Here is a 12,805-nt window from a genome sequence, read left to right as displayed (position 1 = left end):
GTGATTCGGCTCAGCAGTAGGAGCTCACAGCTCATGTGGCTGGCTAGGCGTCGACTTTAAGGGATAACTTACCAGAGGTAACACATGATGCTGTGTGCAGAACTGGGCAGCACGGTCACCAAGCAAGCCAGGGCCTTAGGTATCTGAAGTTCCACACCTTTCTTTGATCAGAGCAAGTGCTCTGGCCTTGGCAACATGAATTTGAACCACATAACTGAGATTTTTGACTGAAAATGCAATTAAACAATAATTTAATTCTAAAAATCAGTCAGATTTTGTTTATTGTGAAGATCAAATGGTTGTTGTCCTGATGCACTGCAGGAGGAAGCCTTGAATGTGTGTATACATATGTGTGTATATGAACACGTGCTCACATGTGTACACACGTACACAGAGTACACCTGCACATACACACATGGGTGCATGCTCGTGTGTGTGTGCATGTTTGCATATGTGTATATGTGAACATGTGCTCACATGTGTACACACGTACACAGAGTACACCTGCACGTACACACATGGGTGCATGCTCGTGTGTGTGCATGTTTGCATATGTGTATATATGAACACGTGCTCACACATGTGCACACACACACAGTACACCTGCACATACACACATGGCTGCACACTTGTACATGCACACACAGGGCCTCCTGGGTAGTGTCTGAGAGAAAGGCCAGCAGCCCTGCCCGGAGCATCTAGAGTGCAGGAGGAACTTGTGCAGGGCATTGTGGCCTGGCTGTGGACTGGGCCATGCTGTCCGGGCCGTCCTTGCCACAGCATCTCAGCACAAGCACTCAGGAAGTGTGTCCCTGGGAGGGTGCCCTGTCAGGGCTGAGCTGCATGCAGATTCCCTGAATGCCCTGTCATGTCCATGTGGCAGCAGGCTAGTGGGGCAGCCATCACCTGTGGGCCAGCACAGCACAGTGGAGCCTTGTAGGGTGAGCGCTGGAGTTCGGGCAAGCAGTGGGAGGAGGGGCGGAGAGGCGGGTGTGCCAGGAGGAGTTCCTAGGCCCCAAGGCAGGTCCATGGTGTTCAGGCACTGCTACACTTGACTCCGGTGCTGACCAGGCTGGCACCCCCATGTGTCACCCTCAGGCACAGCTCTTCCGCTGAGCAGCGTGGTGCCCTTCAGTGCCCCTCAAAGTCATCATTATTCCAAAGCATTATTTTTTTTACTAAAATACAAAAGAAAATTTCTAAATGGCAAAGACCTTAAGAAAAGTGAATTCTGGCATGTAAATAAGTATGCATTGTTTGTGTACCTATATACCTGCCTTTTCAAATGAGGCAGAGGCAGCAGCCTGATGGCAGCATGTTCGGTTTCTCAGTGGCCCCGTGTCTTTGCTTAACTTGCTGCCTTCCGACATGGGATAGAAAACAGCAACAAAATGGAAGAAGAAAATAATTTAGGAAACTAGTTTGCAAATATCATTATGTCCCCACAACTGAATTCTCCTGATGACTTCTTGGGGTGGCAGCAGAAAGCCTGAGGGCTCCATGACAGAGCCTGGTCCATAGCAGCTTTCTTAAAACCTCCACGTTTACCAGAGAATCCACCTATTCACGTGGATTTCACGTGGACTTCACGTGGACAGGCTTCAGCTGATACGATCTACATTTTGCCTTCTATCCACTATTGATCCTCAACAGAATGTCACTTTTGGATCAATAAAATCTGTTTTAAAATACAATATACTCCACAAAACAATCCTTCACCCCACCTGTGTGGTCATCATCCTGTTTCTGGTGGGCTATATGGTAGCAAGCGGCCAGACCACCAGAGGTGCGCCAAGAGCAGGAGGGGCTCTTTGCCCCACCACGGACTTGGCAGCGGCTTCAGGCGGCCCCAGCTCACACTTCCAATGGCACCTGGAGAGCTGTGCACCTCCACTGCCCTCCTCCCATCCTCCAGGGCCTGGGTTCAGCCTCTGTGCACCTGCTGTGGCCCCACCACGTTTTGCTAATTCCCTTTTACACTGTCTGATCATCGCCTGATCTCTTTTCTTCATCTCCATTTTTTTTTTTTTTTTTTTTTAGATGGAGTCTTGCTCTGTTGCCCAGGCTGGAGTGCAATGGTGTGATCTCTGCTCACTGCAACCTCCACCTCCCAGGTTCAAGCAATTCTCGTGTCTCAGCCTCCCGAGTAGCTGGGATTATAGGTGCCTGCCACCACGCCTGGCTAATTTTTGTATTTTTAGTAGAGACGGGGTTTCGCCATGTTGGCCAGGCTGGTCTCAAACTTCTGACCTCAGGTGATCCACTCACCTTGGCTTCCCAAAGAGCTGGGATTACAGATGTGAGCCACCCCACCTGGCCTTCATCTCCATTCTTGATGCAAGATTTTCACAGAACTCAGATCAGATCAGGTTACCCTAACCTTCAAGAGCTGTGCTTTTTCTAAAGAAGGAAAGTGAAACCTTGCGGGCCCTCAGGCCAACTTTTCAGCCTTTGCTTCAGGCAACTGGGAGGAAGTGGTAAAGGGGTCCTGCCTCGTGTGTACTTGGGAAAATGGGTGTGACCACTGAGGCTGGTGGTCCCTGGGCAAACGCTGGGGGCCTGGGGGGTGTGGTGGAGATAGCCCTGTGGAAGAGGGGATCCCTGAGATGGGCCTGGCCTTCTGGGACTGAGAAGGGGAATGAGGAATGGGACGAGACAGGTAGATGGGGACAGCAGGAAGGTGCTGAGGCTGAGGCCGAGGCCAGAGGCACTTTGAGGGGATAATGTGTCTCTCTTGGCAGGTGGCATGGGTTGGGGAGGCAGCCGACTGACTGGAGGTAAATGCCGGGAAGCTGGGAGAAGGAACACAGCCAGTGCAGGCAGGACTTGTGGGAATGATGGAACAGTGGCAGCCACATGGCAGCCGACATGTCTGTGACTCCGGTGCTCATGCTGTTGACCCGGTCCGTCCTTGCAAGGCCTGTGTTGCCTTATTTACAGGTGAGAAGACAGAGCCGCAAAGGGACTTGCCCAAAGCATGTGTTCGGGTCCTCTGGCCTCCCAGTCCCACCCTGCACCAGACACAGCTGGCCTTCAGGGGAAGCAGGACCACAGGTCCAGCCTCATCCCCACCTGGTCATGCATTTCTGTACATTTTACAATAGTAGGACACTCTCAACTTTTTCTCAGAGGAGCTTCCAGATGCTGTAAATGTCTGGTCTGCACAGCTGTGCCTGACTCTTCCTCCTGGGTCTGGCCTTACAGGCTCTGCAGCTTGGTAAAGGGGCATTAGATGCTTTCTCAAGGGGCTCTCAGAGGCCATGCAGGACCATGCATCATCCCCTCCCCAGGGGCTTGGGAAAGAGAAATCAGAAAGACAGAAGACAGCACAGTGCCTGCATGCCTGCATCTTCAGCCTGCTGCCAGGCCCAGTGTCTCTCCCCCAGGAGTGGCAAAGCCTCACACCATATGCCTGGGAGAGGCTCTTTTGGGGCAACCAGGTTGCCTGTGAGTATTTCTCCACAACCTGCCAAGTGCCCAGCAGTGTTGAGCAGGACATAAACTAGGCAGGAGGCCCTGTCTTTCAGGCCCACCAAGAGCTCCCCAGGCCCCTTGGGTCACAGACAGGACCACTCGCCGGGCCATGCTGTGGTCATGCTCAGCTGCACACTGCACTCCAGCTCCGAGACCTGCCTGGGCACCATGTCCAGCCTCTAAGCCCTCCTAGACTGTCCCTCCACACATAGAATCATTTTCTGCCTTTTTATCTGGAAAATGCCAACACTTTATTCAACGTAAGGCCTGACAGAGCCTCCCCATGGAGTTGTCTGGACTTCATGTGCACACATTCACCTGCACAGGAGCCTGTAGCAACCAGACCAGGCACTCCCTGAGAGGGATAAGTGCCTAAGCTTCCAGCCTAACCCCTGGTCAGCCCCTGAGCTTCTGAAGGCAGGACTAGAATGCTGTTAACCTTCTATCAACAGAACCAGCCATGCACATAAGACGCAGGTCATAGGATGCAGCAGGTAGGATGTACATAGTGGGATACAGGCGCCTAGATGTACCTGGCAAGATACAGGTAGTGGGAGGTACGTGGCAAGATGCAGGTGGTGGATACATGTTGTAGGATGCAGGGGGTGGGATGCAGGGGGTGAGATGCAGGGGTGAGATGCAGGGGGTGGGATGCAGGGGATGAGATGCAGGGGGTGGGATGCAGGGGATGAGATGCAGGGGATGAGATGCAGGGTGTGAGATGCAGGGGGTGGGATCCAGGGGGTGGGATGGTGGGATGCAGGGGATGAGATGCAGGGGTGAGATGCAAGGGGTGGGATGCAGGGGATGAGTCCAGGGGGTGAGATGCAGGGGGTGGGATGCAGGGGATGAGATGGAGGTGGTGGGATGCAGGGGGTGAGATGCAGGAGGTGGGATGCAGGGGTGAGATGCAGGGGGTGGGATGCAGGGGATGAGATGCAGGGGTGAGATGCAGGAGGTGGGTGCAGGTGGTGAGTGTAGTTGGTGGAATGCAATTGATGTAATGCAGGTTGTGGGTGCAGCTGGTAGGTGCAAGCTTTTGTTGTAAGGATGGGTGGGATAGACAGACCAGCTCTGACAAGGTAAGAGCTTTCTAGGAGCTCTCCATTGCCTCATGAACTTGGAGACTTTCAGCACTGGTACTGCCTCCTCATATTCACTCACTGAGGGCACTAAGGAGGTACCTACTGTGTGTAGACTCAGCTTTGTTAGGCGACGAGGGACAACCTGGTCTGGCACAGGAGACCGACTTCGGCTCCTGCCGTTGTTGTAAATGTGCTTAACGCCCCAGTCCAGCACCCAGGTGATAGGATGGCAGCCAATGGGGGATGCTCCAAGGAAGATGGGGGTTCTAGGGAGGAATGTGTGCACACCTGGATACTAGACCCTGGAAGGTATAAAGGCAATGAGGGGACAGAGCCCTGCCAGAGGAAGGGGAGAACCTCTGAAGGGATGAGGGGCTTCCGAGGGTCACTGAAACTGCAGGGAGGAGAGGGAGGTGAAGGGTCTGAGAGATTTGTAGGAGCAAAAATGACTGTGGAGTTGATTGGACAAGGCAGTGAGGACATGTCAGGTGTCTGGGGTGACGTGATGGAACTGGAAGCAAGAATCATGACTACTCAGGGTTTTACACCAACTCAGGGCTCCATACCAACTCAGGGTTATATACCAACTCAGAGCTCCATACCAACTCAGGGTTCCATACCAACTCAGAGCTCTGCACTCCATCAGGGGCCTGTACTACCTCAGGGTTCACATTGCTTTAGGACCTGGCACTGCCTGGGGGATCTGCACTGCCTCAGGCGTCTGTACTGCCTCAGAGGCCTAGACATTCTAGGAGCTGTATTAATTTCCTGGAGTGCTGTAACAAACTACCACACCCTGGGTGTCTTAGAACAGTAACTACGGATTCTCAGTCGGAAGTCCAAGATCATGGCGTTGGCCAGGCTGGCCCCTTCCAGAGGCTCTGAGGGAGAATCTGTCCCAGGCCTCTGACTCCTGATGGCTGCTGGCACCCTGGACTTCTGTGGCTTGTAGCTGCATCGCGCCAGCCTCTGCTGCCTCCATGGGGGCTCTCCTCCACGTGCCTGTGTGCCCTTCTCGGTCTCCAACAAGGACGCTCTTGTTGGATTTATGCCCATCTAATCCAGTATGATCTGTGAAGACCCCGTTTCCAAATAAGGCCATATTCTGCAGCTCTGGATCAAGAATCTGGGAGGACACCATTCAGCTTGGTGCAGAGCTCAGTGGAGGCTCGAGGTTGGCATCTCCCTCCTGCAATACGGGTGCCAGGCTGGCTGCTGTGGAGCTCAGGTGGCTGGCGGCAAGGACGCTGCCCTGTGGTTGGTCAAAGGCGCAGTCCATGGCAGACCACAGGTATTCACAAACTGAACAGATCTGTCAGATTTAAAAAAAAAAAAAAAAAAAGCTGACTCATAAAAGTAAGCGCCTAAGGGGAAATACTTTCTGAAAATAAATTACATTTGGCTTATTTACAAATATTTTCATATAACAGCCACAAATAACTGAATTATTTTACAAATCCAGATGGGTGCTGTCACTCCCCCTCCAAAGTGGCCGCTGTGCCGCCTTCTGGGGGCTCCTCTCCCTCTGGGGGCCCCTCCCCTCCTGGGGGTCTCCCTGTCTCAGAGCAGCAGCAGGAGCTTCAGGGCTGGCCTCAACCCTGTTCATTTTAGGAGCTTTCGTTCCGCCTGCTCCCACCAGCACTAAGGTCTGTCCTCTCCCCCCTGTCCTGGGCCAGCCAGAGGCCACCATTGCTGGGAGCCTCCCTGTAGCTGGCCCCTTTGCTGCAGAGCTTCCCACAGCTGTCTCAGGCCCTCCAGGTGCCTGCACCTCCCCCAGCCCCCGTGGGAACAGGAATGATACTCCCAGAGAGTCTGCGGGGGCCTGCCCAGGAAGGCCCCTCCTGCCTTTTTAAGCGTAACTCGGGTTATTTTTTCCTTAAGTGCGTGACTTTGCGTTCTCCCACACTGAAGCTCATCTGCCACTGTGCAGTCACCCACACACGCTGCTGCTGGAAGGAGCCTCTCCCAGCTCCTGTGGAGCCCACCCCACTCTCCCTGTCTGGCCCATCCCTACCCATTTCTCAAGGCTGTGCTGGGAACAGAAGGCTCCAGGGACTTTCTAGGCTTCAGGCAGCCACGCCCCTTGGTGCCTGTCACCTGCAGAAGGTTATGATACTGCATTTAACAAGCATTCAGGGAAAGTTCTGCGTGAGCCTCTGGGATTCTGCAGTGAACCAGACAACGCTGCCTGCATGCCAAGTGCACACCGACTTCACTGGCATCAGCACCACCTTATCAAAGCTAATTGTCTCGTGGGCATATCACAGGCCAGACCCTGTTTGTTTGCCAAGGCGGTGGGTTCACCACCTCCCTTATCCTGAAAACAGTTGCTTTATAGATGGGAAAATGGAGGCTTGGAGAACGTGCTTCTGTGATCGAGGATGGAGCTGACACCAGCTGTTGATTCAGGTGTGGGGAGCTCAGCTGCTCTCCTGGAATCTGGATCCTGGATTCTAGGTGCTGGGACGCCAGGTGCTGGGACGCCAGGTGCTGGGACTCTGGGTGCTGGGACGCAGGTGCTGGGACTCTAGGTGCTGGGAAGCCAGGTGCTGGGACTCTAGGTGCTGGGACGCCAGGTGCTGGGATGCCAGGTGCTGGGACGCCAGGTGCTGGGACTCTAGGTGCTGGGATGCCAGGTGCTGGGATGCCAGGTGCTGGGATGCCAGGTGCTGGGACTCTAGGTGCTGGGACTCTAAGTGCTGAGACACCCAGGTGCTGGGACGCCAGGTGCTGGTGATAAAGGAGTTAAGAAGGAATTACTTAGATACCAAGGGCATGGGAGTTCTTGATAAGGCTTTTCTTTTTAATGAAAAGCAGCCCAAATCATTTTCTTTTTTGGGGGGTGAGGGGGTTGAGATAGAGTCTCACTCTGTCACCCAGGCTAGCTCAAAGCTAGTGGCTGCTGACTAGTTTAACTTAGGGTAGTCTCTTTCCTCACGAGCTTCTTTAATTTTGAATTAGGATAAATGTCGAGCATATAATACTGGACATAATATACACAGATGTGCCTATCACTGAGATTCAGTTTGCATTGATATCAAAATTAAAATACAAAAAATTTAAGTTATAATAAATTATTTTCCCCATATTTGATTCACATTTCCCTTTTGTTTATTTTTATTTTTATTTTTTTTTTGAGACAGAGTCTCGCTCTGCCACCCAGGCTGGAGTGCAGTGGTGCACGGTCTCTGCTCACTGCAAGTTCTGCCTCCCGGGTTCACGACATTCTCCTGCCTCAGCCTCCCAAGTAGCTGGGACTACAGGCGCCCACCACCACCACGTCCGGCTAATTTTTTTTGTATTTTTTTTTTTAGCAGAGACAGGGTTTCACCATGTTAGTCAGGATGGTCTCTATCTCCTGACCTCGTGATCCACCCGCCTTGGCCTCCCAAAGTGCTGGGATTACAGGCGTGAACCACCGCACCCGGCCTTCCCTTTTATTTTTTATTTTTATTTTTATTTTTTTTATTTATTTATTTATTTATTTTTTTATTTTTATTTTTTTTTTGAGGCGGAGTCTCGCTCTGTCTCCCGGACTGGAGTGCAGTGGCCGGATCTCAGCTCACTGCAAGCTCCGCCTCCCGGGTTCACGCCATTCTCCTGCCTCAGCCTCCCGAGTAGCTGGGACTACAGGCGCCCGCCAACGCGCCCGGCTAGTTTTTTGTATTTTTTTAGTAGAGACGGGGTTTCACCGTATTAGCCAGGATGGTCTCAATCTCCTGACCTCGTGATCCGCCCGTCTCGGCCTCCCAAAGTGCTGGGATTACAGGCTTGAGCCACCGCGCCCGGCCCCTTTTATTTTTAAAGATGTAAACTTACAGGAGTAGCCAGAGCTTCCCATTATCCTCCCCCCACCCTGTGGGCACCCCACGCCTGCGGTTGGTCAGGTGTTGGCTGTGGGCATGTTTATGTGCTTGTGCCATAACTGTGTGCCTGTACGCACAATACCGTGTTGTTTTGTATATTTGAAAGCTTCACATAAACGATGTCGTATTGTATTTAATCTTGATGCAGTATGCTTTTTTGCACTCAACATCATGTTGTTGAGATTCATTCCTGGTGATGCATGTGAATCTGGTTCATTCACTCTGATCGATACATCGTATCGCACCTTGCAGATAAACTACAGTTCATTTAGGATCCCGCTCCTGAGGCTCTCCACGTATTTCCTTTCTCACGATTCTAATCAGCGCTGCAGTGGAAATCCTTTCACCTGCCTTCTTGCTCGCAGATGGGACTTTCTTTTTTTCTGTTTTGTTTTTTTTTTCGAGACTGAGTCTCGCTCTGTCGTCCAGGCTGGAGTGCAGTGGCCGGATCTCAGCTCACTGCAAGCTCCGCCTCCTGGATTCACGCCATTCTCCTGCCTCGGCCTCCCGAGTAGCTGGGACTACAGGTGCCTGCCACCTCGCCCGGCTAATTTTTTTGTATTTTTAGTAGAGACGGGGTTTCACCGTGTTAGCCAGGATGGTCTCGATCTCCTGACCTCGTGATCCGCCCGCCTCGGCCTCCCAACGTGCTGGGATTACAGGCGTGAGCCACCCGCCCGGCCCACTGGTGGGACTTTCTTTGGGTCCCACACCCAGGCGTGGGTCAGAGGGTGTGTCTGCCGGGCACTGTAGGGTTGCTATGCTCCGTGAAGGTTCCAACATACAACATCCGCCAGTCACACCAGCAGCTCAGTGCACCCATCTCCTCCGCCTTGCTGAGCACTTGGCGTGATTTTCTTATTTGTTGGTGTGAGGCCAACCTTGCTGACCTCATCTGTGTTTCCACAGTTACTAGTGAGGCGTCTTTACTGATGGTTCAGTGTCTTCCTCTGTGTTCCTGTTCCTTAGCTTTAAAAACTGATTTTCTTTTTATTTTTGATTGACTTTTAGGAGTCCATGTCACATAATTTGGATACCACTCCTCTGGGTTCGCAAATACCTTATCCTGGAATGTAGTTGTCTTTTCATTTGGCAAAAAGTAGATCACATTTATTATTCCCTTTAAGCCTGCGCTGCACTTCCTATCTCTTGCTTAGAAAATTCTCCCTTATCCTGATGTTTCCTTTTCTTGTAAAAGTTGTACAGTTTTCCTTTCATATTTAGGCTTTTAATCCATCGGAGAATTTATTTTTGTTTATATTGTGAGGCAGAGATCTCATTTTATCACTCTCATTCTATGTGTGTGTATCTACATCTATAGATATCCATATATGTGTCTTTTATAACTTTGTCCTGTATTGTATGAATGTATTGGGGTTTTCTTTTTTTTTTTTTTTTTTTTTTTTTTTTTTTGTTGAGACGGAGTCTTGCTCTGTCGCCCAGGCTGGAGTGCAGTGGCCGGATCTCAGCTCACTGCAAGCTCCGCCTCCCGGGTTTACGCCATTCTCCTGCCTCAGCCTCCCGAGTAGCTGGGACTACAGGCGCCCGCCACCTCGCCCGGCTAGTTTTTTGTATTTTTAGTAGAGACGGGGTTTCACTGTGTTCGCCAGGATGGTCTCGATCTCCTGACCTCGTGATCCGCCCGTCTCGGCCTCCCAAAGTGCTGGGATTACAGGCTTGAGCCACCGCGCCCGGCCTGTATTGGGGTTTTCTAGAGGGACAGAACTAATAGGATAGATGTATATATCAAGGGGAGTTTATTAAGGAGTCTTGACTCACCCAATCACAGGTGACGTTCCACAGTAGGCCATCTGCAACCCGAGGAGCAAGGAAGCCAGTCTGAGTCCCAAAGCTGAAGAACTTGGAGTCTCTGTTTGAGGGCAGGTAGCGTCCAGCATGGGACAAAGATGGAGGCCAGAAGACTAAACCAGTCGAGTCTTTCCATGTTCTTCTGCCTGCTTTTATTCCGGCCACACTGGCAGCTGATTAGATGGTGCCCACCCAGATTGAGGGCAGGTCTGCCTTTCCCCGTCCACTGACTCTAATGTTAATTTCTCTTTGGCAACGTCCTCACAGACACACCCAGGAACAATACCTTGTTTGCCTGTTTTTTGAGACTGAGTCTCTCACTCTATCGCCCAGGCCGAGTGCAGTGGTGCCATCTCGGCTCACTGCAACCTCCACTTCCCAGGTTCAAGTGATTCTCCTGCTTCAGCCTCCCGATGAGATGGGATTACAGGCATGCGCCACCACGTCCAACTAATTTTTGTATTTTTAGTAGAGATGGAGTTTCACCATGTTGGCCAGGCTGGTCTCGAACTCCTGACCACAAGTGATCCACCCGCCTCGGCCTCCCAAAGTGCTGAGATTTCAGGCGTGAGCCACTGCGCCCGGCCAGGAACAGTGCTTTGCATCTTTCAATCCAACCAAATTGACACTCAATATTAACCATCACGATGAAGAACCAATTGTTCCTGCACCTCTTCTTTTTTTATCATGTGTTGAGCTGATTATTTTGGCACCTTTATTAAACCTATTATTTCTAAGCTGTGACCTCGTCTGCCACATAGACGGTGAGTCCACATTTGTGCTGTTCTCATGTGGCTTCATTGTCTCCTATGACGCCCCACGTCTTTCTTCTTCACTCCCACGGCTCCTCACGCTCCCCACCTGCATTTAGGTAAGACAGTCAAGTGCCACACAGCGCCCTCCAGGACCCAGACGGGAACTGCATTGGGTTTGGGGTTGATTTGGGAGAACTCCATCTTGACAATTTGTAATCCTTGCATGTTTGAATGGGCTTCTCTGTCCACTTACGATGGACGTCTTTGATGCTTTTCAGTCAAGTTTGATACTTTTTCTCTGTCAAGGCCTTGCATGATCTTTGTTAGCTCTTCCCTGAGATGCACGTTAGTTGTAAATATTGTCTTTTTTTCTTTTTTTTTTTGAGATGGTGTTTCACTCTCTTGCCCAAGCTGGAGTGCAGTGGCGCGATCTCAGTTCACTGCAACCTCTGTCTCCTGGGCTTAAGCGATTCTCCTACCTCAGTCTCCCAAGTAGCTGGGATTACAGGAATGCGCCACTATGCCCAGCTAATTTTTGTATTTTTTTAGTAGAGACGGGGTTTTGCCATGTTGGCCAGGATGGTCTTGAACACCTGATCTTGTGATCCGCCTGTCTCAGCCTCCCAAAGTGCTGGGATTACAGGCGTGAGCCACCACGACGGGCCTAAATTTTGTCTTTTTAAAAACTACATTTTGTGGCCAGGCGCAGCGGCTCAAGCCTGTAATCTCAGCACTTTGGGAGGCCGAGACGGGCGGATCATGAGGTCAGGAGATCGAGACCATCCTGGCTAACCCGATGAAACCCCGTCTCTACTAAAAAAACAAAAAAACACTAGCCAGGTGAGGCGGCAGGCGCCTGTAGTCCCAGCTATTCGGGAGGCTGAGGCAGGAGAATGGCGTAAACCCGGGAGGCGGAGCTTGCAGTGAGCTGAGATCCGGCCACTGCACTCCAGCCTGGGCAACAGAGCGAGACTCCATCTCAAAAATAAATAAATAAATAAATAAAATAAAAATAAAAATAAAAATAACAAGAATAAAAACTACATTTTGTATTTGCTTGTTCCTGGTTTATAAACTATTACTGATCTGGTTAGACTAATTCTGTACGCAGCAACATTGCTAAAATTTATTCTCAGGTCTAACAAGTTGTTTATTTTAATATCATCTGTGTTTATTTCTTGCTTTCCAAACCCTCTGCATGTTTCTGGTCGAATTGTTCTTGCCGGGGATGCTTCTGGGTTCAGTCGTTAGAATAGGGTTTGCCGGGGATCGTGGTAGATCTCTTTTAACAAATTAAGAAAATTTCTTCTGGCCAGGCGCAGTGGCTCAAGCCTGTAATCCCATCACTTTGGGAGGCCGAGACGGGCGGATCACGAGGTCAGGAGATCGAAACCATCCTAACTAATATGGTGAAACCCCGTCTCTACTAAAAAATACGAAAAACTAGCCGGGCAAGGTGGCGGGTGCCTGTGGTCCCAGCTACTCGGGAGGCTGAGGCAGGAGAATGGCGTGAACCCGGGAGGCGGAGCTTGCAGTGAGCTGAGATCCGGCCACTGCACTCCAGCCTGGGCGACAGAGCGAGACTGTCTCAAAAAAAAAAAAAAAAAAAAAAAGAAAAGAAAATTTCTTCTATTTTTAGCTTGCTGGAGTTTTTTTTTTTTTTTTTTTAAATCAGAAATAGGAATTGCATTTTATCAAATTTAAAAGATCTTTTGGTATGATCATTTATTTTTTTCTCTAGATTAACCTGTTGGTATGGTAAATTACACTAATACATATTTCAGTTTTAAATCAAACTAGTAATACATACAGTTTA

General features: G+C 50.6%; 1 protein-coding gene and 1 long non-coding RNA gene across 2 annotated transcripts in view; both read right to left on the bottom strand.

The window, feature by feature from the left end:
* Positions 1 to 485: 485 nt before the first annotated feature.
* Positions 486 to 12,805, bottom strand: part of PIGG (phosphatidylinositol glycan anchor biosynthesis class G) — a 76,938-nt gene continuing 64,618 nt past the window's right edge. Inside the window, exons 13-14 of the mRNA XM_033213359.1 lie at positions 1,278 to 1,356; positions 486 to 1,178 (exon numbers count right to left, since the gene is read on the bottom strand). Coding sequence (XP_033069250.1) covers positions 1,176 to 1,178; positions 1,278 to 1,356 — 82 coding nt within the window. The 3' untranslated portion in view covers positions 486 to 1,175. The remainder of the gene's footprint in view (positions 1,179 to 1,277; positions 1,357 to 12,805) is intronic.
* Positions 4,295 to 10,571, bottom strand: LOC117085003. The gene is made up of 3 exons (XR_004437749.1): positions 10,205 to 10,571; positions 6,574 to 7,289; positions 4,295 to 5,871 (listed from the first exon to the last, which is right to left on the bottom strand). It is a non-coding gene; the product is annotated as an uncharacterized LOC117085003 (long non-coding RNA).

The sequence above is a fragment of the Trachypithecus francoisi genome, unplaced genomic scaffold, assembly GCF_009764315.1.
Source record: "Trachypithecus francoisi isolate TF-2019V2 unplaced genomic scaffold, Tfra_2.0 Lachesis_group1, whole genome shotgun sequence".
Classification (NCBI taxonomy): domain Eukaryota; kingdom Metazoa; phylum Chordata; class Mammalia; order Primates; family Cercopithecidae; genus Trachypithecus; species Trachypithecus francoisi.
This window is presented reverse-complemented; position numbering and strand designations above follow the sequence as displayed.